We start from the raw sequence: 25279 nt of genomic DNA on the forward strand, positions 1-25279 counted from the left end.
TTTCTTCAGGGCAGGAATCAGTCCACCCATAGTCTATGATATGTCGAAGGGAAAGAGAAAAAACCCGTAGCAGGGTCTTCTCATGCTGTGTGCAGGTATCTAATCTATAGCCTTGTCACCCTGACTGCACTCATAGCTGCTCGTCTGTTGCCTGCACGATACTCTGAGCTCCTTAGATCAGGACAGGGGCCCCTCCCTTCACCTCTGCTCCTCACGCTGGCTCACAAATGCTTAATGAATAAAGAAATGAGGCTTTCTCCATCTCTCAAAATGTTTAAGTGTTTTTCCAGCACAATTCTGGTCAATTCTAGTCAAACCATTTTCAGGTTTGTACCTATGTTCTAGATATTTACCTTTTTTTCAGAATTTCCTACAAGAATTTCTATAATTACAGATTGCTAAACAAAAACTACCACATTTCAGATCATAGTATGAGCTAGTGATAAAGTTCTTTGGAATTCTAGCAACTTCCTGGGCTCCAAAGACAGAACTGCCATTTCAGAAACTCCTTTAGGCACATCAGGATGAGTGGTCCCCAGTTTCTGAAGAGTCAAGTTAATAAATCAGTTGTTCAGAAATATGATGAAATCATAAGCTAGTTACGGTCTTTGGGCCTTAGTTCCCCATCTGTAAAATGGGCACAATACCAATCTCACAGGGGGTGATGTGAGGATTAGAAGAGACAAGTTCTGTGAAGGTTCCTGACCAGCGTCTGACACATTGATTGTGCTTGACTCAGGTGAGGGCTAACATGCAGCACTCCTCTCAGAAACTTATCTCCATGAGAAAAACTATTCAGTCATCCAGGGGCTGTTCAAGAGACATTATTTCTCTCTCTCTCTTCTCTTTCTCTCTCTCTCTCTCTCTCTCTCCTCTCTCTCTCTCTCTCTCTCTCTCTCCTCTCTCTCTCTTTCTCTCCTCTCTCTCTCTCTCCTCTCTCTCTCTTCTCTCTCTCTCTCCTCTCTCTCTCTCTCTCTTCTCTCTTCTCTCTTCTCTCTCTCTCTCTCTCTCTCTCTCTCTGTCTTTCTTTCTCTCCCCAACCCTCTATAGGTTCTTCTTCCTCCAGACGAGTACATCAAGACTTGATTCCCATGGAATTGAAGCTCTGATAGAGAGAAAGCTGGGCGGAGGCTTGGAATAACAGTGAGGAGGGGTTACCAGTCATCAGAGGGGCATCCTGGAACACCGTAAGATGATGGGCAGCAGCATACAGGGAAGAGAAGGACCTTTCTACCATTTTATGTGAGAGTTTGGGAGATACAATCATACATAATCAAAATAATTTGATAGTTTGACAGCTCTCATATCTAGACAAAGGGTGGAAGACACAGTTTCCCAGTGGCTGAGAAAAGGGAAAGGGAGCTTTGTGCCTGTACCTAGTTCTTATGTAAAATATGTCATTCATTAGTTGAGTCCTATATGAATATTATAATTTGAACGAATGGAACACATAACTTTTGATGATCATGGAGGTCATTAAAAATATGTTATGAAGATGGAAAAAAACCATAACCGCACCCAATATCTTTAAAAATAAAATGTCTACTTTTCCCATCACGCATTTCTGGAGAAATCATTCTTTTAATATTCTTGTTTATCTAATGTTCATTAGCTATCTGATGAGATCACCATCATATAGACTCATATGTTTCATTATTTGTCCAAACTTTCAACAATAAATAACCACAGACACCAAAAGTTAGCAAATTCCCAACACTGAAAGAAAAAGTGTGATGGCAAAAGCATTTTTAAAACATGCCCCTCAGACTTAGGTCTTCAGGGCTGTGGATGGGTGTCAATCATTCTGATCATAGAACACTGACATCAGTGTGAAAGAAACCATAACAAGTATTGTAGATCTGTAGAAATTTGTTATGGAGTAAACTTTTTGAAAGTACACCATAATTATATTATTTTCTTTCTAATACATCCATATTCTGAAAAATCCGAAGAATATAAATGCTATATGAAATATATTTCACTTTTCAGTAGGTGTCAAATTATAATTTGATTACAATTCAATTATTATTAATATTAATAATATTAATATTTGGAAAATGACACATATACAACTATTTTCATCACTCCCGGATAGTGGAATTTACTAGGAAAAAGAAAAGACATTAAAAATTCAAGAGCATTAATCTGTTCCCAAAGTCAAATGGCTACATGAATAAGATTAGCTACATCAAAGTTAAGATGAAAAAGGGTCAAGGGAACTGTGAATTAAGTATTTTAAATGAAGAGTCTGGAAGTTCTTTCCAGATGTTTTAGGAGAATTTGGAAGGACTTCAGAATAAATGTTGATATAGCAAACTATTTTCAGAGGACCCAAGTTTAAGTAGACTATGACATTACCGTTGACCTGAAGATGGACTGTGGCTTTCTTCCTGATTATAATTCTCCTCAACTCTGGTATCTTTTTGAGGAACATAGTGGTAATTTTGTCCATTGGCTCTCTTCCTCAACAAGTCAGGTTGATCATAATAATGATCATAATGTCCACATACTGCAGCAAGTTTGGGCCTTTCTACCATTTTTATCTGAGGAATTAAAAAGAAGAGAGATATTTTTTAAATACATGATTAAAGTCTATAACAACGGACAGTTTGATAGTGACCATAGCTATGACAAGGCATTGGAGCTATCTTGTTTTTGCTGTAGACTTGTTTTTGAGTAATCTTAGAATCCCCAAATCCTAGAACTGAAAAATGTTTTAGAAGTCTAAGTACTGTAGTGCAGTAGTTTATAATTTTGCTAAGGTGTGAATATGAATCATGTATACGTCATGGCTAGTGTATCAGAAATACCTAGCGAGTGAGTATCTATCCAACCCAAGATCTGAACTAAACTCAGCATTATTATTTCTTATTTTTCATAAATTTATTTACACCTTACTAGACTTTATGGGAGAATACTGTATTGTGCAACTCACAGATTTGGGGATTTGCAAAACGTTTAGGTTCTGATAAATTTACTAAATACAAAATGGCAACATGACTGGAAGGAAAGAAGATGCTGAATCACTCAGAGTCAATTCTTCCCATGTAAACACAAGGAAAGTCATGTAACAGCTGTGACCAGCTTATGACCATCTCAAGCTATGCCTCACCACCCTTCCCAACCAGAACAGAATGAGAGGAGAACCAGAAACAAATGTTTATCTTAGCATTCCTTAGTAGAGGCCACTGAGCTGGAAGACAAGAATCAGACCAGATTAACATATGAAAACCAGTCTAGACCCTGTTGCTAAATAGCAAGATAGGGTCAATTTATGGTGACCATGCTGTCCACTTAACACTTGCTAACAAAAGAAAAAACGAAGATCAAACCTTTGGAAAGGTCTGGAACTTATAACTGGAAATACGAATAACCAAACAAGTGGTTAAAACTGAAATTTACTCACTGTAAAGAAGTAACACATTACATTCTTTGTTCTTCTTCATGCTGTATGGCTCATATATATATACATATGAACCACATGGAATTGTAGATATTTAACCATCTTTAACTTACAAAAATGGCACATTTATATATTCTATTCAAATATTAAAGTAAATGTATATAATTTTCCTTATCAGTCTAAACATAGATTGTATATTTATTTTAAAAATCTTTTAAAGTGTGAAGTCGTTTTCTTAGTTTTACAATGTTTGCCTATGTACAACACAAAGAAGTTACTACTAATTACTTGAAAAATGGCTAGAAATAGAGAAAAGTATTAGAAGGAAAAAACAGCTTCTTTAGAATTTTCTCTAAAGTCCCAAATGGTAATGAGAACATCAGAGGTGGCTCCTGTGCAGGCCCATTCATTTCACTGCATTAGGAGAAACTTTCAAAGGATTAAGAAAATGTCAATGGGTTCGCCTAACCCCATCCATCCATGAGTCTTTTAGATGTTTGTTTTTGGTTTTTTTTTTGTCTCCTACAGGGTTTGCTACAGAGTATTCTAAATCACAACATACTTTATACCATGAGCCGCCGCCTTTTTTTTTTTTTACCATAAGCCTTCTTTTAAAATACAATTTTTCAAGTAAAATACAATAGCCATTTTTATGTACCAGAAGCATTTCACTAGCATAAACTAGAAGATTCAACATTCTGCTGAAGTGGATTCAAATAACTGGCATGAAGAAACTCTGGGGAAAAAAAAAATCAATGATTATATAATAAAAATTTCTCAATTATATGTAACATCAGAATTAAGAGTATGAAATGCATGTTTTCCGCCACTATGCTACTCACTTGTCCTATATAGAAAAACCTTATTTACTTAAAGAAATTAAAAGAATTTGAATTATAAAAAGAAAACCAAAACTAATGTATGGAATACTTATAAGGAAATACAGCATTGTTAAAAATAACAACTTGAAGCCGTCCCATGAAGTACCACTTTAATGTTCATTACAGAATTTTATTACAAGCACAAAACTAGTGAACCCCAAAGTAATGACCTTGTACCTCATGAACATGTGCAAGTAGTTCTGTAGAATATGCCATCCACTAAAAAAAAACAGAGGAAGGGTTTAGCATGACTTACAGATACGGGCTTCTGGGCTCCAGCTGGCGGTCTCCATTCATTTCTATATATGTCCTTCCTCCTTGATCTTGGCAGGCACTTTCCCTGGAATCTCACTTTCTGCATTTTAAAATCTTATTTAACCAAAATAAAACAACTTAATTTTTAAAAAATTTCCACATCATTAATATTATGCTTGTGAGAGTATAAGAGGTATTTCATAACACAGTAAGCTCTCTTTAACCAGAGACATTTATACCCATGGAGAGAAGTGCTGATGGAAAATTACTACACATTTTCTTTGAATGGAGGAAACCATTTTTTCCAGTGTTCCCTTACATATTTCCAGTAATATATAGCACTACTTTTTAAAAATTGGGGAATTAACATTTATGGAAACAATATGCATAACATAATGGCATATTTAGTAATTAAGTTATTAACTAAATTAATTTAATTACAAGTAATTAAATGTAGTCATCAGAGCTTGGGTTATCAGGCCACAGCATTCATGTTGCATTGTTGTTTGAAATGGATGAGTAGGTCTTCGAATATGTTTGTGTTTGTCACCTTCAAAATGTGTTCTTGGGACTTCCCTGGTGGCACAGTGGTTAAGAATCCGCCTGCCAGTGCAGGGGAAGCAGGTTTGATCCCTGGTCCGGGAAGATCCCACATTCCACAGAGCAACTAAGCCCGTGCGCCACAACTACTGAGCCTCTGCTCTAGAGCCCGCGAGCCACAACTACTGAAGCCCGCGCGCCTAGAGCCCGTGCTCCACAACAAGAGAAGCCACTACAGTTAGAAGCCTGTGCACCACAACACGGAGTAGTCCCAGCTCGCCGCAACTAGAGAAAGCCTGCGCGCAGCAACGAAGATCCAACGCAGCCAAAAATAAATAGAAAAAAAAATGTGTTCTTGTTTTCCTATCTGTCCTATATTAGAAATGTAGACAATACACTTTCTCTCGTCCTCTACTTATCTACTTTCTAAATATGCTCAATCTAGACTAATATATAACGATGGCAAACGAAATTAAACATGGCAGAATCATTAATTCACTTTCCCTTTATAACTTTTCTCACTTTTAGTTTCTCCATCACAGTGGATAATATTCCCCCATTATCCATTCCTTGGAGAGATTTTCTACTTCTCATCCTTAAAGTTGAGACACTTGGTTATGGCCAAAAATCCTGATGCTCTTATTTCACAATTATCAATTGAATTAGTAATTTTTCTCTTTAATGTTTGTCTGTCTGTCTCTCTTTCACACACACACACAGTACTTCATCAGCTGATTCCTAACTCCACCACTACAACTGCTGCTCCATTTATCACTACCATAAAGTATCAGCTGCTTTCTTTGGGGATCACATAATAACATTCTCCCACTGTTACCAGTTAGGTCCGAGATCCTAACTTCAGCTCCAACAGGCCTCTGCAGGAGAACTCTTAATCGCCAGTCCATTCTATTTCAGGAAAATAAGCTTCATTTCCTGATTCCATGTCTGTCTGTGAACCTTCTTTGACTCTCTATCCCTTCCCTACACAAAAGTTAAGTTTAGATTCTACCTCTTTGAGCATCTCTTTATCAGCAAATCCACTGCTTCATCAAGTTTTCCGGACTGATGAGAAGAGAGGAGATGAATCCTCCAGGTCATGCATAAACTAGATACACAGGCACGCCCCCAGGTCACCACTTGACAAGATAATTTTTCTTCTGCTTATACTGCCCATATTTTTTAAATGTCCATGTTCAACATATTTGGAGGAATTTCTCTGCTAAAGTTATCAGCCATATATTATAAATCATTACGTGAGACACAATAAATGTTTTTTGATAGCATGGTTAAATCATTCTTACCTGGGACCACCTTCTCAGCAGGTCGAGAAGCAGACGATCTTGCTTTATGTCTGAGGGTGTGATTGAATTCTTCCTGAATGACCTAAAATCAAACAGTGTGTCAGGACCTGCTAGTAAAAAATCTCTGTCAAAATCCAAACAGAATCGCCTCAAAACTCACCTCGGGAGTCAAGTATTTGGCCATAAGATTCTCTAAAAATGGCCTTTTCAAAATGGAACTAATGGATGGTCGAGCTCGGGGAGATACTTCAAAGAGCTGGGATATTAAGGACTGTAGGTCATGGGAAAACCTTGGAGATATTGGGGGAACACGAGCTTGACAAATCTTCAGAACCAGCTGGTGTAAGTTGTTACCCTCAAACTGAAAAGACAAGGAATGGTGATACTAAATCAGAGAAAAATTCAATGCTAGTATTTAAAGTAATATCAAGAAACAAAACAATGTTATATAGCTTTAATTAGAAGCACTATGGTCTACCCTGAACTGTTTTCATCAACTAATCTTTCATGAGTAGATACTGTAGGCGGTTATTCAATGAAATGTCATCCTACTTAAAAAAGGTTTTTTTTAGTTTTTTTCTTGGTATCAAAATATTTACTCATTCTAAAAAACTGGAAAGTATAGGAAATTATAAACAGGCAAAATACATACAATTTCACCACCCAGAGGTATATTTCCTTCTAGTCTTTTTAAAAATAATGTTTATTTTACAAAGTTGAGATCATAACAATATGAAATTTTATATCTTGCTTTTTAAATTAATATAACATAAACCATTTCCTCAAAAATTCTTCATAAACCAGAAAACATTCCATTGTATGAAATCATCATTATTTACACATAATGATAATGCTGGGCAGAATGGCGTGGCAGAAAAGATCAGGTTTGGCTTAGACACTTACTATCTGACACTTACTATTTGAAAATAATGACAATAACAACAAAACGACAGCTGTGTACAAAAGAGGTAACATAGATGGTCTAAGACTGCTATCCTTAGAAAGGCCTGCTTACATTGGCCCTTGGCTGGCATCTGGGAACTCGGATTTCAGGAGAGTTCTCACCATTCCCAAAATGTTCCCAGTGGCTCTCTTTTTCCCCACATTGTGCAAACAACATGGTTTATGCTGAATACCTGCTTTCTTCCTGGGAATCTAGAAGCTTGGAACTTGCTAGGCAGAGGTGCCTACATGACCAATTCCAACAAAAACCCTGGACACTGGGTCTCGAATGAGCTTCCCTGGTAGATTACATTTCACATGTACTGTCACAACTTGTTGCTGGAGAAATCAGTGCCTCCTGTGTGAATCTACTGGGAAAGGCTCTTGGAAGCTTGTGCCTGGTTTCCGACAATCTTCGCCCCATGCACCTTTTCCCTTTGCTGATTATGTATTGATACGTTCACACATAATTTATTTTTATGGAAATATGCTACCTGTACTATTCTCCAACTTGGATTGTGTACTTTATAATATAGCTTGGATATCTTTCCATGTCAGTATATATGGAGCTGTCATTCTTGTTAACAGCTTGTTCATATAATTTTTAACAATCTAATAAAACCAAACATTAACCTTTTCCTCTCAAGAGGTTAATTTCATTTATGTAGTTCAAGATTAATCTGACGATTAATATACTTACAGGATGTCTGAGTGTGCAGAGCTCATATAAGACGCAGCCAAGAGACCAAATATCCCTGGGTAAGATAAGAGTTGACAGGCTAAGAAACATCAGTAGTTCTCAATGAAAACCTCTATCCTTACAGTACATTATATTGGTGCATCTTTACAGTTTTACATAGGTTGACGAGTTTTCACAAATGCTTTCAGTACATTATCAATTCTTAATGAGACTAGAGGGAAAATTTGTAGTTTGTCAGAATCCTAGCAAAGAAAAGGTATAGAGGCTTTGCTGAATCTGATGGCTCAATATTTACTTCATGTGATGAGCTCGAAGAAAATGCGTCCATGTGTGGAATCTTGAGCAATTTGGAGGAGGAAGGCAGAACTCAAACATGGATTTGTTTGATTCAAAGGGTGACATCTGGTTGATTTAGAAAGGAATATTCTATTCAAGGCTACTGACAAAACCAAAGTTAGACTAAGTGATGACCAGAGTATCTGGTACTCAATGAACTTGAAAAAAATGTGCTAAAACTAGGCCTGTGCAGGTGTCCAATGAATGACCTTTTGACCTCAGAGGGCCCAAAACACCACCCTCTGATCATGCTAAACACCTCCATTTTTGAACATGCATCCTATGAAGGAGGTAACTCAGATATGTGTATCCAGAACACCAGTTACCTCACCTCTTCCCTACCTCCAATCCTCCTTCCCCAGGCCTAAGACCACGCCGAAGACCACACATAAATATCTCAAGCCCCTCACCTTCAGGGAGGCAGATCTAAGACTTGTACTCCAGTCTCCTCATTGGGCTGCCTTGTGAATAAACCCTTTCTCTGTTGCAAACCTCGGTGCCTCAGCATTTGGCTTGTCTGTTCATCAGGCAAATGAATCTGGTTTCATAACAATTACTGCTAGGATCTTCCAATTATTGAAAGCATCAGACCAGCATATTTAAATGTTGACTCAAATCCTTAAAAATGCAGTACAAGGAAACAAAGCAATGCTGCGGAGTTAGGGGGTCTCTCTATGTAGCACTGTGCTCTGCTCTGGACAGCCTGCCCTTCTACCCCGGCTACACAAGCTGCATTCCTGCTCAGCTTGAGGCCAAACCCCTTCTCTAAGTCAGAGGCTGTCTCCAAGAAATGCCTGCTCTTTCACTATGTGGAGAAATGTTTACCACTCTTTTTTAGGGCTTTGCCCTCTCTTTCAAAGTAAAACAGCCAAATATCCCTTGGGTATTTTCCTAAACAAACAGATATTAACTCCACAAAGAAACTCAGTCTTCCTGCAAGGCCAACTGGTTCAACTGGCAGACAGCTTTGAAAAGTGAAAATTTTTCCTTCTCCTTCCATGGAAGTAAAAACTACCTCATCTTCATCTTTTATCACTGTGTCTATTAATATTATTATTCCTGGCAGTACGCTCTGGTACCACATACATAAAAGCCAGCTGAATTTTAAAGCTGGAAGATGCCTTAACAATTACCTGTCTACCTACGCCTTAACTATTACCAGCTCTCTTTGTTGCAGGTAGGGGAACTGAGGCCCACAGAGATGGACTGACTTGGTGCAATTGCCGACTGAGTCAATATTAGGATTCCTGGCTGCTAAACCAGTACTCAGTCACCAGCCTCACCGTCTTCTGACCCATTTACAGCACTTTCCTGCAACAGGCTAAACAGGGCTTAGAAAGCATGAGAATCAAATACACAGATGGACATCACAGTGACTGCGATTTTCAATGTTATTCTTTCTATCACTGGCATCTTCAAAAGAAATGTCTCTTTTCTAAATAAGTTCAAAACCTTCAGAGAACACTGAAGTGGTCAGAGACAGTCACTGGGAGCCTCACTTCACAGGTGGAGAAAATGAAATTACAAAAGCACCATAAGAAAGAATGCACCAGATTTTACTGCGACTTTCGAACCAAAAGTCAGCAACTCACGTTTTATTGTTGTAGGGTTTATTCTGACAGATCTCTGGGGACAAGTAGTAAGGCGTTCCAACACAAGTTCTAGCAAGTTCCATGGTACTAGCAAAATTATATTAAATAATAAAATAACACAGTGTATTACTGAAGAAAGGGCTTAAGACATACACATACATGCAAGAAAAAAGTATAAAAGTGGACACAAAATTTGATGTATTCACATACTAAAATAAAGCAAAACACTGTATATTAATAATATAGTAATAAAATTCATTGATTTTTAAGCTTATAATTCACCTCCCCAAAATCTACACATTAGAAAAAATTGTATGGCTTAAAGATTGCATGAAGAGGTACCATTGTTACATTGCAAAACCCTCACATGTAAAACTTCCCTCTTTCCAGTGACTAAAGTAATGCAATCTCATGATTTAAAATTTGGAAAACATAAAAGTAAATAAAGAAGAAAAAATTTACTCAGACTCTTAAAACCCCCAAACAACTAGGTTAAAATGCTGACATATTTCCTTCTTGTCTTTTTTCCATGCATATTTTCCACATAGCTGAGATCATAGCGTATTTAAAATTCAGAATTCCTTTTTTTTTTTTTACTTAATATAACAAAGTTTGTCCTCACGTTATCAAGAAGTCTTCCAAATCATAAATGTTAATGGCTTTATAATATTCAGGTACATGCTGTGCTAAGTTTTATGAAATGTGACCATTTCCCAATTATTAGGCATCTAAGTTATTCCAGATTTCAAATTATCCCCTTCGAATAAATTCTCAGAAATGGAACATTTAAAAATCTCTTGATATTTATTACCACCAAGCTGTCTTCCAAAACAGCTGCATCAATACATTCCCCCCAGCACGTGTGAGTTTGCCTGTTTCACGAAACGCTCACTAGCTTTATATGCATTTCAGTCCCATCTCATTTGATCAGCTTATATCACACTATACATCGCCACCATCCTTCTCCTATCTACCCGCAAATTTTAATCTCAGACGAAGTAGCATCTGAATGATTTAATACACTTATATAAACAGTTATCAAAAATTACTGGGAAACCAAGCTCTTAATATCTTAATTCATGATAACTAAAAATACATATTTTGGCTGTTACGATCAGAAAGAAAGTGTTTTTAAAAAGTACTTACTTGTTCAGGACTCTTGCAATACCAAAGTCCCCAAGCTTTGCAACCATTCCATTCTTGCTAAGGAAAATGTTCTGTAAGTGGAGAAAATGCTATGTTGCTGGAGATATTTCAAGAAAACAAAAGATCTGTCTTGATTTTGTCCCTGAGCTGTTACCTGTGTTTTTATGTCCCTGTGTAAGATCTTCCTGTCATGAATATGTTTCAGTCCTAGAGAAATCTGTACAAACCAACTCAGAATCTGTAGAGGGAACATGAAACAAAACTGGTGAGGAGTCTGGTGATCACTGAAATGTCTTCATGATAACATACAAGAAGAGAGGAATAATATACTTGTGTGTGTGGTTATATGAATGAAGCTAATAGGTATACCATCTTATCGTACTATTTTCTTTTTACAGTTAGAAACATGGAGGTGTGAAAAGGCAATCCAAATGTGTTGGTATGAAAAGGAACACTGCACACAGAGAAAGATAAACAGAACCAAGAAAGAGAGGGAGGCAAGTCATGATCTTCTCTTTTCTTAACATTGGGTTGCTAACTGCATCAGGAGAGTAGACAAGCAGCTCTGTTTCCTGATAACCCTAGTGCCACTGCTTTTTCCTTTTCAGTGGAAGGAAGGTGTCAAGGGCAAAGAGAGAAAGAGGAAGAAGTGGAGAATCTGTGAGGTTATTAAAATTTTTAATGAAATATCAACATACAAGTATATAATATAAAACTAAGAAATATTTTACTTTTAAACTTTTTAAAGTTTAATTTTATTTCTTAGATATGATTTTCTTAGCTGGCCATGAGCCTCTTTATTAAACTATGTCTATACCTATAGAGATTTATTTAAATGACTCTAAAATTTCACTGATTCTTTGTCCACCAAATTATACACAGAGAGGAAAACAACAGAAAAAAAAGCTACATTCCAGATGCTAAGATTCAGTTGTAATTTTAGTTCTTTCCCCCAAACGGGAAATGTGGTTTGAAATTGTGTAGAGAAAAGTATTTTTATTAAATGCGGCAAAAAAATACCTAGATAGGAAGAAAGGAGGGTTTCTACAAATACAGAATTTAATATATAATGTAAATGAGCATAGGGAGAATGCTTGATTAAATTTACAGAGGTTAGAGATACCGATTCTTTAATCATTCATACATTCACAACATTCAATTTTTTTTTTTTTTTTTTTTGACTGCGTTGGATCTTTGTTGCTGCATACAGGCTTTTTCTAGTTTCGGCGAGCGGGGGCTACTCTTCGTTGTGATGCGTGGGCTTCTCTTTCAGTGGCTTCTCTTGTTGTGGAGCATGGGCTCTAGGTGCACAGGCTTCAGTAGTTGTGGCACGCGCGGGCTCAGTAGTCGCGGCTTGCGAGCTCTAGAGCGCAGGCTCAGTAGTTGTGGCGCACGGGCTTAGTTGTTCCGCGGCATGTGGGGTCTTCCCGGACCAGGGCTCGAACCCGTGTCCCCTGCACTGGCAGGTGGATTCTTAAGCACTGCGCCACTGGGGAAACCCACCACATTCAATTTAACTCTAGGAGGAAATTATTTGGGCCTGATGCTCTTAAATGCTAAAAGAGAACGAAGAAACAAATGCCCTAAATAAAGATGGCGGGCCATTCCTGTGCCCTGCCTGAGGCCGTGGCCTTTCCCATCAATCATACAGGCCCTGAGTCCAATTCTTCAGTCCCCACCCCACACACCTGTCTCCTTCACGAGTACAACTCCCAAGAGGGTATCAAAGGGAGGTCAGAGAATAGAAGAAAAATGTGTTTGTGCAAAGAGAAAATGAGACCTGAGGCCATTATTCTTCACCTTTTCTCTCCTCTCTCTTAATAGCGAATGAAGCTACATAGCCATTGCTAAGAAGAGCTTCTATCCTCCCTAGCAAAGTGGGATAGCTATTTTAAAACAGAGTACCCAACGATAAAAGGAAGAAAAGTGAAGCTATAAATACATCACATTTTAAATGGCTGAGGAACATCCACATTCACTTTTTTTTTTCCGCCATGAAGGTTCATCTCAGAGGCATCCTACGTGAGATTGTCCAAAAATCAGACACGGTTCTTTCTGAAGCAAAGTTCACTCTCAAAACGAGATTCAATTTAAGTTCAATTGCAAACATGTCCTAGGCTAGACCTATCAAGAATACTGATCCATTATTTTATAGTTTGTATTTCTCTTCCACAAAGCATGCTTCATATAAACAGCCTATTACTTATGACATTATCAATTTAATCCCCCAATATAAATTAAAAGGCAAATTAGAAGAGTTTTTTACCTGATCTTCACTAAGTAACACTCCCCGTTGTTTTTTGATCCTTTTCATGAGATCCCCTCCATCACAGTACTCCATCACAATAAACAGCCTGTTGTTCTCTATAAGAAAAGGCATCACTCAGTGCTGGATGGGTTTCAAATATTTACTAATTATTTGCCTTTAAGTTCTAGAAGGTGGAGAATATAGCAGAAAAATGCAGTGCATAATAGTTTAAAACTCTGGCTGTAGAATCGAGATGGACTGGGCTCTAATCCCACTTCACCACTTAAATTTCTTAGCTCTGTGACTCTGGGCAAGTTATTTTAATTTCTCTGTGCCTCGTTATTTCATCTGTAAGATGGAGATAATAATATAGAAACTCTTCTTGGGATTGTTTTATCTTTCCTCATTTAATCTTTTCAATGGTTTTTAATCCATGTCACATACTTAGAACAATACCTGCACATAATGAGAGTTCAATAAATGAGAGCAATTATTTTTAATACATTCCTGCAGGAGATTGGAAATCTGCTATAAAAAAGCAGCTGTGAATCTTTTTCAACACCTCAGGAAGAATTAATACACCCTTGAATTTGGGCATAAACTTTTATTTATATGGGGCTTATTCAACCATGTTGTTGAGTACAGTAGACACGCTTCTAACTGACCTCTGCCTGACCTACTCACTAGATTGAAGGGCACTCTTCATGACCACTGTCCGCTCAAGGTTACCCTGGTGGCTTCTGGACTCATCTATGCCCAGGTACCTCTGCTCCCACTGATTCTTACCAAGATCATTGTGTTCATTCCCTAATTTGTTTATGCCAATTATACTTGCTATTGTAATTATTACATCAACTGATGAAAGATGAATAGGAAAAGGAAGATGTGATTATTTCTACAAAAACTACATTGAATCCTGTGGAGGACTCAGTAAAAGTGAGTAGCTAAAAAAAAAAAAAAAAAGTCACTGACCTAAATGTTGGGTGGAAGCAGTGGAAAATAACAGGGAAGCTTTCATAAGACTGGGCACAGAGAGTACCTGTAAATTCTTACTCCAGTCTAAAGAAAGGAAATTGGAAATTATAAATTGGGGGTGGGGGGGAGCCCTATGTACGAAAGAAGATTCCGAACTCCAATTGGTGGACTCATAATCAAAGACAAGGCCTTGGTCTTACATCAGAAGTTTGGCAAATGATTTTGTATTTATAGATTAAAATAAGCTTGTATGACTTCCTGCTTAATCAGCTTTTTTCTTTAACCAAACAACTACCAGATGGGTTCTTGTTAGAATAAGGGCTTCTACTAACTTGTTTGTCTCTCCCACTAGTTTGCGGGTTCCCTGAAGACAGACTCCATACTTAGTACTTTTGTATTCCCTGTACCTGGCACGTGGAAGGGGCTTAATAAAGGTTTGTGGAGTGGTTTCATAAAAACATCTAAGGAACACAAAATGATCGCACAAAAGGAGGCTTATCAGCAAGTGTTAATCTTTCTAGTATTTTGCCCTGTAATTATTAAGTATTCATTCAACGTCAGAATCTCTTGCCAAATATCTATCATTTGCTACCTCTTTCTTCCAAGTAGCTTAAGCCAACTTTATTATTTTTTTTAACATCTTTATTGGAGTATAATTGCTTTACAATGGTGTGTTAGTTTCTGCTGTATAACAAAGTGAATCAGCTATACGTATACATATATCCCCATATCCCCTCCCTCTTGCATCTCCCTCCCACCCTCCCTATCCCACCCCTCTAGGTGGTCACAAAGCACGGAGCTGATCTCCCTGTGCTATGCGGCTGCTTCCCACTAGCTATCTATTTTACGTTTGGTAGTGTATATATGTCCATGCCACTCTCTCACTTCATCCCAGCTTACCCTTCCCCCTCCCCGTGTCCTCAAGTCCATTCTGTCTGCATCTTTATTCCTGTCCTGCCCCTAGGTTCATCAGAACCATTTTTTTTTTTTAGATTCCATGTATATGTGTTAGCATACGGTATTTGTTTTTCTCTTTCTGACATCACTCTGTATGACAGACTCTAGGTCCATCCACCTCACTACAAATAACTCAATTTCGTTTCTTTTTATGGCTGAGTAATATTCCATTGTGTATATATGCTGCATCTTCTTTATCCATTCATCTGCTGATGGACACCTAGGTTGGCTTAAGCCAACTTTAAAGGCGCTATCGGTAACCTGACAGCATCTGCCCTTGGTTGCTTCTCATTCACAAACCGAGTGCTTCTTTCACAGAACACTTCCATTGGTCCACCTCCCCTCTTAAAGGGACAGATCCGTTCACTCAGCAACAAACTTTTATTGAAGACATGCTAAGGAACGCTGTGCTAGGAATAAAAAGCAAATAAGCTATCCTTCCTGAATAAGGAGGTGACAGTCTAGACGGGGCATCAGTCAATATACGTGAGAAGAGTTACAACAGAAGTCTGCACACACACAGGCAGAGAGAACAAGAGGCCATGAAGGAAAGACCGGAGAGTCCAAGAAGGGTTTTGTTTTTTTGTTTTTTGTTTGTTTGTTTTGTTGGGTTTTTTAAATTTTTTACTGGAGTATAGTTCATTTACAATGTTATGTTAGTTTCAGGTGTACAGCAAGGTGAATCAGTTATACATATACATACATCCACTCTTTTTTAGATTCTTTTCCTATACAGGCCATTACAGAGTACTGAGTACAGTTCCCTGTGCTATACAGTAGGTCCTGATTGGTTATCTATTTTATATATAGTAGTGTGTATATGTCAATCCCAATCTCCCAGTTTGTCTCTCCCCCCTCTTTCCCTCTCGGTAACCATAAGTTTGTTTTCTACATCTGTGACTCTATTTCTGTTTTGTAAATAAGTTAATTTATACCATTATTTTAGATTCCACATATGAGAGATATCATATGATATTTGTCTTTCTCTGTCTGACTTACTTCACTTAGTATGATAATCTCTAGGTCCATCCATGTTGCTGCAAATGGCATTATTTCATTCTTTTTTATGGCTGAGTAATATTCCATTGTATATATGTACCATATCTTCTTTAACCATTCCTTTGTCAATGGATATTTAGGTTGCTTCCATGTCCTGGCTATTGTAAACAGTGCTGCAATGAACATTGGGGTGCATGTATCTTTTCAAATTATGGTTTTCTCTGGATATATGCCCAGGAGTGGGATTGCTAGATCATATGGTAGCTGTACCAGTAAGGAACTTCCATACTGTTCTCCACAGTGGCTGCACTGATTTACACATTCCCACCAACAGTGTAGGAGGGTTCCCTTTTCTCCACACCCTCTCCAGCATTTAGCTTGTAAATTTTTTATGATGGCCATTCTGACTGGTGTGAGGTGATACCCCATTGTAGTTTTGATTTGCATTTCTCTAATAATTAGTGATGTTGAGCATCTTTTCATGTGCTTTTTGGCCATTTGTATGTCTTCTCTGGAGGAATGTCTATTTAGATCTTCTGCCCATTTTTTGATTGGGTTGTTTTTTTGATATTGAGTTACATGAGCTGTTTGTATATTTTGGAGATTAATCCCTTGTCGGTCGCTTCGTTTGCAAATACTATCTCCCATTCTGAGGACTGTCTTTTCATTTTGTTTAGGGTTTCCTTTGCTGTGCAAAAGCTTTTACGTTTAATTAGGTCCCATTTGTTTATTTTTGTTTTTATTTTCATTACTCTAGGAAGTGGATCAAAAAAGATCTTGCTGTGATTTATGTCATAGACTGTTCTGCCTATGTTTTCCTCTACGAGTTTTATAGTGTCTGGCCTTACATTAGGTCTTTAATCCATTTTGAGTTTATTTTTATGTATGGTGTTAGGGAGTGTTCTAATTTCATTCTTTTACACGTAGCTGTCCAGTTTTCCCAAGTACCACTTATTGAAGAGAGTGTCTTTTCTCCATTGTATATTATTGCAGGAAGGGTTTTGAGATGTTTCCTGACATACCCTGATTACCTAGAGATCAGTTGCTTTCAGGAATGTATTACTTTTGGGAGAATTAATACTTGTCTTAGCTCAGTCATTGAAAGGGCTGCCACAGCAATGAAGGGATGGCAATTTCAAAACCATGGGGAAATCAAAGGAAGGAAACTAAGCGAAAAGGGCTCCATTTTCCTTCCCTTCCACCAGCATCTAACTCACTCAGCCTCACACGGGCTTTCAGTGGAAGAAATTCACTGACTGATGCAGGATTAATCATGGCCGAACCATCTTGAAGGAACTATTCAGGTCGATGAGCATCATTTGGCTCTAAATCTGCTTTTTTTCCCACTAGCCATTGTTAATTTCATATTTAATGGGGTTAGAACTGCTGGGAAAGGTCATTTGTGCTCTCAAATTTTCCACCTGTTTAAAAAAATTAAGCACTTTAGGAAGGGGAAAAGGCATAAGAAACAATCCTTGTTCTCACAGAACTTCCAATCTCACCGAGGGAAATGAAGAATATACGCTAACGTTATAACACAGCTTATTACAAATGCCACACAAGTGAAACGGTCAGTAAGAGTTCAGAAGTGCTCAGAGAAGAGGTGAGAGAGATCACTTTATTTTTTTTATATTTAGTTTTAATTACATTTGTCAGGTTGGGGTAGCCACGCCACACGGCTTGCAGGATCTTAGTTCCCCGACCAGGGATCCAACCCGTGACCCCTGCAATGTAGTGGAAGCACAGAGCCTTAACCACTGGACCCCCCGGGAAGTCCCAGAGAGAGATCCCTTTAGGTTTGGGGGTGGGATTTGTGTTTAGTCTTAAGCATGTATAATATTTTAAAATGCAGAAAGGAGAAAAAAAGAATACTCCAAAAAGGAAGTGCACGGCACCCTCTAGGGCAGGAGTTTCTAGAACTATAAAGCTCATGGGTCACTGACCTTTCAAAACTATTTGAGGGCACTAACTTCAGGGTTGCAACCTTTGTCTTGCCAAATTCCAACACTTAAAGAACAATTATTATAATTAATTTATTCTAAAATGCCCTTTTAAAAAATCAGGATTATGTCTTACAGACATTGGCATCTTCCAATTGGTGACTGTGGGCCCAGCAGTCTTGATGTCGTCACGGCCTCATTAATTTCTGTTTTGTTTTGTTTTGTTTTTCAGGGGGGGGTGAAGTAGAAAAGAATAGCTTTATTGCTTTGCCAGGCAAAGGGAGACACACCAGGCTTCTGCCTCAAGCAACCACGTGTCACCCAGCCTCATTAATTTTTAGACTATCTTAACCAATTTAATCTGCTCATATTTCCCTTTTTATGAATGTACAGGAGTAATAGAAAGCAAAACTCTGTTTAAACAAGTCTAAAAGAGCTCTTTTAATACATATAAAATAAAAATTGTGATATGAAAGTATAGTGTCATAGTCTCATGGGCAGTATCTTTCCTTTTCATCAGCACATAATAATGTATCTTACAACCAATGGCCTCTAGATTTGATGGAACGAGGTATCATCCAGTATCATCATCATTCCACAAAAATAAAAGCCTTTTAGTGCTGAACCCAGGAGGAACACGGGCTCAGCACAAAGAATAAAAACATCTTCTGCTGTGCCCCCTTGCTCACTGCACTGCACCCACAGTGGCTTCTGCCACAGGTGTGAGATTCTGCCCTGCTTACCAGCCTGTGACTATTGTCATGGATGCTGGCAGAAGACACGAGATTCCTGGGCCAGAGACAAAGGACTTTATTACTCTTGGCAAAAGCAGCTGTCAGAGCTTCATGTTAGCACTCGTTCTTTGTCTCCCAAATCCACAGAGCCTAGATGGACAACTGCGCACGCAGTGGCTACGTTACAGGAGAGGAACACTGCACTTGAGGAATCGACTGCTTTTACAGTGAGCAGTGAACAAGCCAGCTCTCAGTCAGGGCTTGGCATTCTTGGCATATCCAGCCAAAACATGCAGAGGTGCTCAGGGCCAACAGCAGATGGCCTTTCCCCAAAGCCTCCTGGCTAGTCCTTTAACACGTCAGCCCTTTGCAGTGGCTGTTCTCCTTGCCTGGAAAGCTCTTCTCCAGATATTAGCAGGACTCCTCAATCTGTGCTCAAATGTCACCTTCACAGCAAGGCCTGTCCTGACCGCCCTATTTACAATGCTTCCCTCCACTCCTGCCTCCCCCTATTTTATTATCCCACAGCACTTATCAACTTCTAACCTGCATATACTGTACTTATTAATTATGTTTACATTTATTGTCTGTCTCTCCCCACATTTTACCCCTGGAATGTAAACTCCACAGTTGTAGAGCAGGCAGAATTCTCAGATGGCATGAACGCACACACACTGTGAACTCTCTCCCCTTGAGCGAGAGTGTAACCTGTAAATATGGGATATCACTCCCATGATTATGTTACATAGCAAAGGGGATGTGCTGATATAATTAAAGTTACTAAACAGCTGACTCTGAGTTAATAGAAAGAGATTATACACCTAATCACAAGAGCCACTTAAAATCTGGGTCTGGAAATCAGAAACAGAAGTGAGAGGTTCCAGCTGGAGAGGGCCTATTGAAGGGGCCACATGCCAGCGAAGGGTGGTTGGTCTCTAGAAACAGAGAATCACCCCCAGTTAACAGCCAGCAAGAAAGCAGACACCTCAGTCCTACAGTTGCAGTAAATGAAACCTGCCAACAACCGGAATAAGCCTGGAAGAGAACTCGGCCTCAGATGAGGTTGCAGACACAGCTGACATCTTGATTTCAACTATGTGAAACCCTGTGCAGAGAATCCAGGGTTTGGAAGCCCGGGCTTCCAATCTAGAGGAATTGGGAGAGGATAAGTGGGTGCCTGTTTAAGCCATTAAATTCGTGTTCACTGGTTATACAGCAACAGAAAACAGCAGTGCAGGGATTTGGGCCTATTTTACCTAGACCATGCCTAGCAAATTATAGGTACTTGATAAAAATTTACTGAAGGAATTTAAGTGGAATTAATTTAGCCTTAGGAAAATCTTACTACATTCTCTTATTTTTCTCATGTTGCTTCAAACTTATGAAAACTTCTACTTTCTATAGACAAACAACTAATGAACGAGAGCCAGGGTTCTTCTGTTCCGAGGTGAGCTGTTTGAGGGTAAACGAAGGCTTTCCCCCAACTCTCTAGAGTCAGGTGTTGCGAGGACCTCTGAGGCTTTCAGATAAGCTCAGTGTTTCAAGTCCCAACAAACTGCCAGGCAAACTCGAAGCCGTCACAACAGCTCCAGTTTTCCTAAACACAGACGTGCTCTAGTTAAGCAAAGGAAAAGGCTGTCGTAAGAAAGTTTAAGCTTACAACATAAACGAAGTCAGTGAAGGTTATTTCTGCTGTAAAAAATGACCTCTAATTTTATAATGGTATCCAGTGTAAACCATCCTCAAGTATCCATTTTGCACGGTGTAAAGACATACTCCAGGGACTTCCCTGTCGGTCCGGTGGTTAAGACTCTGTGCTTCCACTGCAGGGAGCACGGGTTTGACCCCTGGTTGGGGAACTAAGATTCTGCATGCCAGGGGTCCCAACCCCGGGGCCATGGACCACTAGCGGTCCGTGGCCTGTTAGGAACCGGGTCACACGGCAGAAGGTGAGTGGAGGAAGAGTGAGCGAAGCTTCATCCATATTTACAGCCACTCCCCATCGCTCGCAGTACTGCCTGAGCTCCGCCTCCTGTCAGCATTATGGTGAGTTGTTTAACTATTTCATTACATATTACAATGTAATAATAATAGAGATAAAGTGCACAATAAATGGAATGCACTTGAATCATCCCAAAACCATCCACCCACCCCACCCTCGGTCTGTGGAAAAATTGTCTTCCACGAAACTGGTCCCTGGTGCCAAAAAGGTTGGGGACCGCTGCTGCATGCAGTGGGGTGTGGCCCAAAAAATTAATTAATCAATTAAAAAAAAAAGACATACTCCACTCTCCTAAATGGCCCAGTCTAGGCACTCATTCAGCAAACGTGTATGAGCACCTACTATGGGCTACATGCTGAGGAGCAAGTGGTGAGCAAAAGAATTTGTTATGTTTACTGTCTTAAAGGGAGACAAATATTAGAGTTCCTAATGGCGTATATGAACATACACACACAGTACAGAAGTGCTGGCGAGATCAGTACAGGGGGCTGTAACTTGAATTGGGATCTCAGAGAAGGCCTGACGATGAGCAGGACTTACGAGTCACAGGGAGTCACAATCATAACCCACAGAATGAGGAAAAGGAAGACTGTCTAATGGCGTCGCTGTTAGAAATCAATGAACAGGAATGCAAGGCACCTTATTCAGCGGCTGCCCCTTAAAAGTTGTTCGGTACGACTCAATTCCCGGCTCACATGTACTCTCAGCTCCCAGAAAGACCTTGGAGGTGTCCCGAGAGCTCTTTTAAGGAATGTACCCAGTTTTAATTTGCAAGAAACACAGAGAGCTATTTTGAATGCAGTGGTTTTAATTTGCAAGAAACACAGTGCCCTGCACAGTGTAAAAGCTCAAAAGATAGCTTTTAAAATTTATTTACTGATTTTTACACCCCTGATGGTGCTTGAAGATATCTAGGCAACATTCCTGCTCCATGAACTAATTCTGACCTGTGAATTCAAGCACCCCCAGTGCTGGGTGCTGGGATGGGGATGCCCCATGGTGAACTGGGGACACAGACAGCCCTGTCACAGCCTTTTAAACACCTGACATGCTGTATATGTGTTTATTGTCTGTCTCTTCCCACTACAATGTAAGAGCCACGAGGACAGGAATTTGTGCCTGTTGTGTTTGTTCACTGCTGTATTCCTGGCGCCTAGAAAAATGCATCAGCGTAAGCACTCGATCAATACTTAACTGAATGAATGACCAACGCTCCTTTTATGGTGTTTTTAGTGGGCTTTTTGTTTTTTAACCTTTGGAGTCAAGTGATAGAGGCAGCAGAAATGTTGTATTCAGGCACACAGAGAAGGGAATTGAGGCCTTAAAGTTCTTCCCCTCTATTCTGGCCGTTTGCTTGGCTGCCTCTCTGTAGGAGAATTGTACAGCCCTCCCCATTGCCCCGGGACATGCAAGGACTCACAGAGACAGAGTGTACCCTCCCCCACCATCACCCCATTCCCGGAGCTGGTTGCGGCTGCTTTGCACCCAGAACGTGAGCACATAAGGAAAGTAAGAAACATGCCACATCCTAGGAGGGATCTGAGAGTGAGGGTGTGGTGGGCTCTGTGTCCTGCTCTTTCCTCTGGCTCAGGAAAACAGCTCCATATGTGCTCTGCTCCTTCAGGCTGGACCCCAGACTTAAAGACTCCTCCTGGGTGTTCCCTGGCAGTGCAGTGGTTAGGACCCGGCGCTTTCACTGCCGGGATCCCACAAGCCATGAGGCACAGCCAAAAATAATAATAATAATAATAAATTAAAAAAGTAAAGACCCCGCCCAACCGTAGCCAACATGTAATGTGAGTGAGACACAGATGGTATTCTTGTAGGTCACTGAAATTTCTTACTGCAGCAAAGCTAATACACCCATCGTTAACTATCTGAGGGAGTGAGAATTAAAGGCAGGTGGGCAAACTTGAGAAAATTTAGGAAAGCTGCCTACAAAAACTCACCAGAGAAGAAATAAAGATGATGTCTCAAATGACAACTTAAGTAAATGGGAAAATGAGTCCAGTTACAAAAATTAATTTATACACACTTCTCAGGAACTATTTTATACAGAAGTCTACATGCCCACACTTTATTAAAATACTTTAAGAAAATGAGAAAGTCAAACCTTGAAATGAACTGAAGAAGGTTACAATGTTGGGATGTTTCATCTTCGCCAGAAGAATGACTTCTTTCTTTGAAGCTTCTTTTTCTTGGATGGGCATCTAAATTATATTAAGAGACAGAGTTGTCTGTAAAGACAATTCGCTTTCAAGGAATGCTTTTTACTCACTGTCATCGAAAATTCTCCAGGATTTCACTGGCTTTTAATAGCACTTCTGCAACAGATCTCTCAACGGCAGGAAATGACATTTCTAGAATTAGAGTGTCCTATGTCTAGTCAATGGTTTGTCAGTGACAATCAGAAACAAGAAAATAAGTATTTCTGGTGAAGTTCTGCTGTATTAAAATCTCCGCTGGATTGGTGTACTGTGTCAATTATTTAGTCATCTGGAGGAAAGTTATTTAAATATTTATCTTTCAGCAACAAAGGAATTTGTAAAAAAAAAAAAAAATGCAATGTTCCAGCAGCAATCACTGCTGAGAAGAAACAAATGAAATCTAAAAAAAAGTAAAATGTCATATATCACATAAATCAGACCGGTAAAGTTCTATGTTAAGATTACTACGTTTTTCGTTTTCAAATAAAATGTCTCTCGTGACTTCATTTTAGATTTGATGTATTTTCTTTTCTTTTTAAAAAACTAATTTGCTTTTATTATTGCTTTTCCTTCCAGTTTTATTGAGATATAATTGACATACAGGCAGTGTATACGTTTAACGTGTACAGCATATAATTTGACTCACACCATGAAATGATCATCACGATAAGTTTAGTGAACATCCCTCATCTCATATAGATACAAAATTAAAGAAATAGAAAAAACATTTTTTCCTTGTGATGAGAACTCTTAGGATTTACTCAACAACCTTCATGTATAACATCAGCAGTGTTAATTCTATTTATCATGTTGTACGTTACATCCCTAGTATTTATTTATCTTGTAACGGGAAGTCTGTACTTTTTGACCACCTTCAACCAGTTCTCCCTTCCCATACTACCCGCCCATGGTAACCACAATTCTGATCTTTTTTTCTGAGTTTGTTTTTGAAGTAAAACTCAAAAACTACAACACTATGTCATTTTCCATCACACAACACAGTGATTTAAAATTTATGTGCATTTCAAAGTGATCACCAAGATAAGTCTAGTTACCATCTGTCACCATACAAAGATATTAAGTATTGACTATATTCCCCACACTGTGCATTTCATACCCATAACTCATTTATTTTGCAACTGGAGGCTTGTACCCCTTAATCTGCCTTACCTATTTCTCTCCTCCCCTCACTCCCTGATGTATTTCCTTATTATTCTATTTATCATCTATGGACAATATTGTTCAAATGTTTTGGTGCCATTGGCAATGGCCACACCTCATTTCTACCTTTTCTTCCTCATTCTTGACGCTTTGTCATTTCTACACTGACTTCTGGCCCGGCTGCCCCACCCTTCTGGCCTCCATGGGTCACTGGTCCTCTCCACAGTTCCCTCTGTAATGACCTTCAACATTTGGCCCACAGGTAATGTGTGAGTTCCCAAATTTTTCATCCTCATTTAAATTTGAAAATTTTTAAAAAAATTACTATTCTCCATCCCAGCTTTACTGCCTCCTAGCTATGTATCTTTCAGTAAATTATTTAAATCTTCTAAGCTTCAGTATCTTTCCCCCCACTTTAAATTGCATAATTGGTACATATGAGTTTCAAAATAAAAATAACTGAGATACGCTACCAGGATAGACTTAGCTACTTAACTACTTTAATTTATAACTACTGTTTTTTTCAAAAGACTATGATAAACAAAATTGAAAGGCAAATATAGGGAGATAAGTGTATTTTTATAGTTAGGTAAAAATACTGGCAATATATATGACAAAGATTTTTTGTATTTATAACATATAAGGATTCTGGCAAGTAAGAAAAAAAGGCAAATATGCCAATAGAAATATGGGAAAATACATGCCTAGGCAACCCTTAAAAAAATAAAAGAAATTAAAAATGGCTCAGAAACAGTAAAAAATATTCAACCTCACTCAGTAATAAAAGAAGACTAAAACAAAATTTAATATGTTTCATCTGTGAAATTGGCGAAGACAAAAAGAATGTTAATACCCACAGTTAACCAGAAAGCAAAATGGCACTCACATACTTCTGGTGTAAGTATATAAATTGGTAAAATCTTTCTAGGAAAACAAGTTTACAGTATCTAATAAGAGACT

The 25279-nt window shown here is 38.7% G+C and overlaps 1 protein-coding gene across 1 annotated transcript in view; it reads right to left on the bottom strand.

The window, feature by feature from the left end:
* Nucleotides 1-25279, bottom strand: part of LOC101285789 (serine/threonine-protein kinase Nek5) — a 47331-nt gene that overhangs the window by 13702 nt on the left and 8350 nt on the right. Inside the window, exons 3-12 of the mRNA XM_049701332.1 lie at nucleotides 23065-23161; nucleotides 13363-13460; nucleotides 11251-11334; nucleotides 11097-11167; nucleotides 9951-10037; nucleotides 8023-8077; nucleotides 6541-6741; nucleotides 6381-6462; nucleotides 4541-4653; nucleotides 2359-2543 (exon numbers count right to left, since the gene is read on the bottom strand). Of these exons, the coding sequence (XP_049557289.1) occupies nucleotides 2359-2543; nucleotides 4541-4653; nucleotides 6381-6462; nucleotides 6541-6741; nucleotides 8023-8077; nucleotides 9951-10037; nucleotides 11097-11167; nucleotides 11251-11334; nucleotides 13363-13460; nucleotides 23065-23161 (1073 nt within the window). The remainder of the gene's footprint in view (nucleotides 1-2358; nucleotides 2544-4540; nucleotides 4654-6380; nucleotides 6463-6540; nucleotides 6742-8022; nucleotides 8078-9950; nucleotides 10038-11096; nucleotides 11168-11250; nucleotides 11335-13362; nucleotides 13461-23064; nucleotides 23162-25279) is intronic.

This window comes from Orcinus orca, chromosome 18 (genome assembly GCF_937001465.1).
Source record: "Orcinus orca chromosome 18, mOrcOrc1.1, whole genome shotgun sequence".
NCBI classification, from domain to species: domain Eukaryota; kingdom Metazoa; phylum Chordata; class Mammalia; order Artiodactyla; family Delphinidae; genus Orcinus; species Orcinus orca.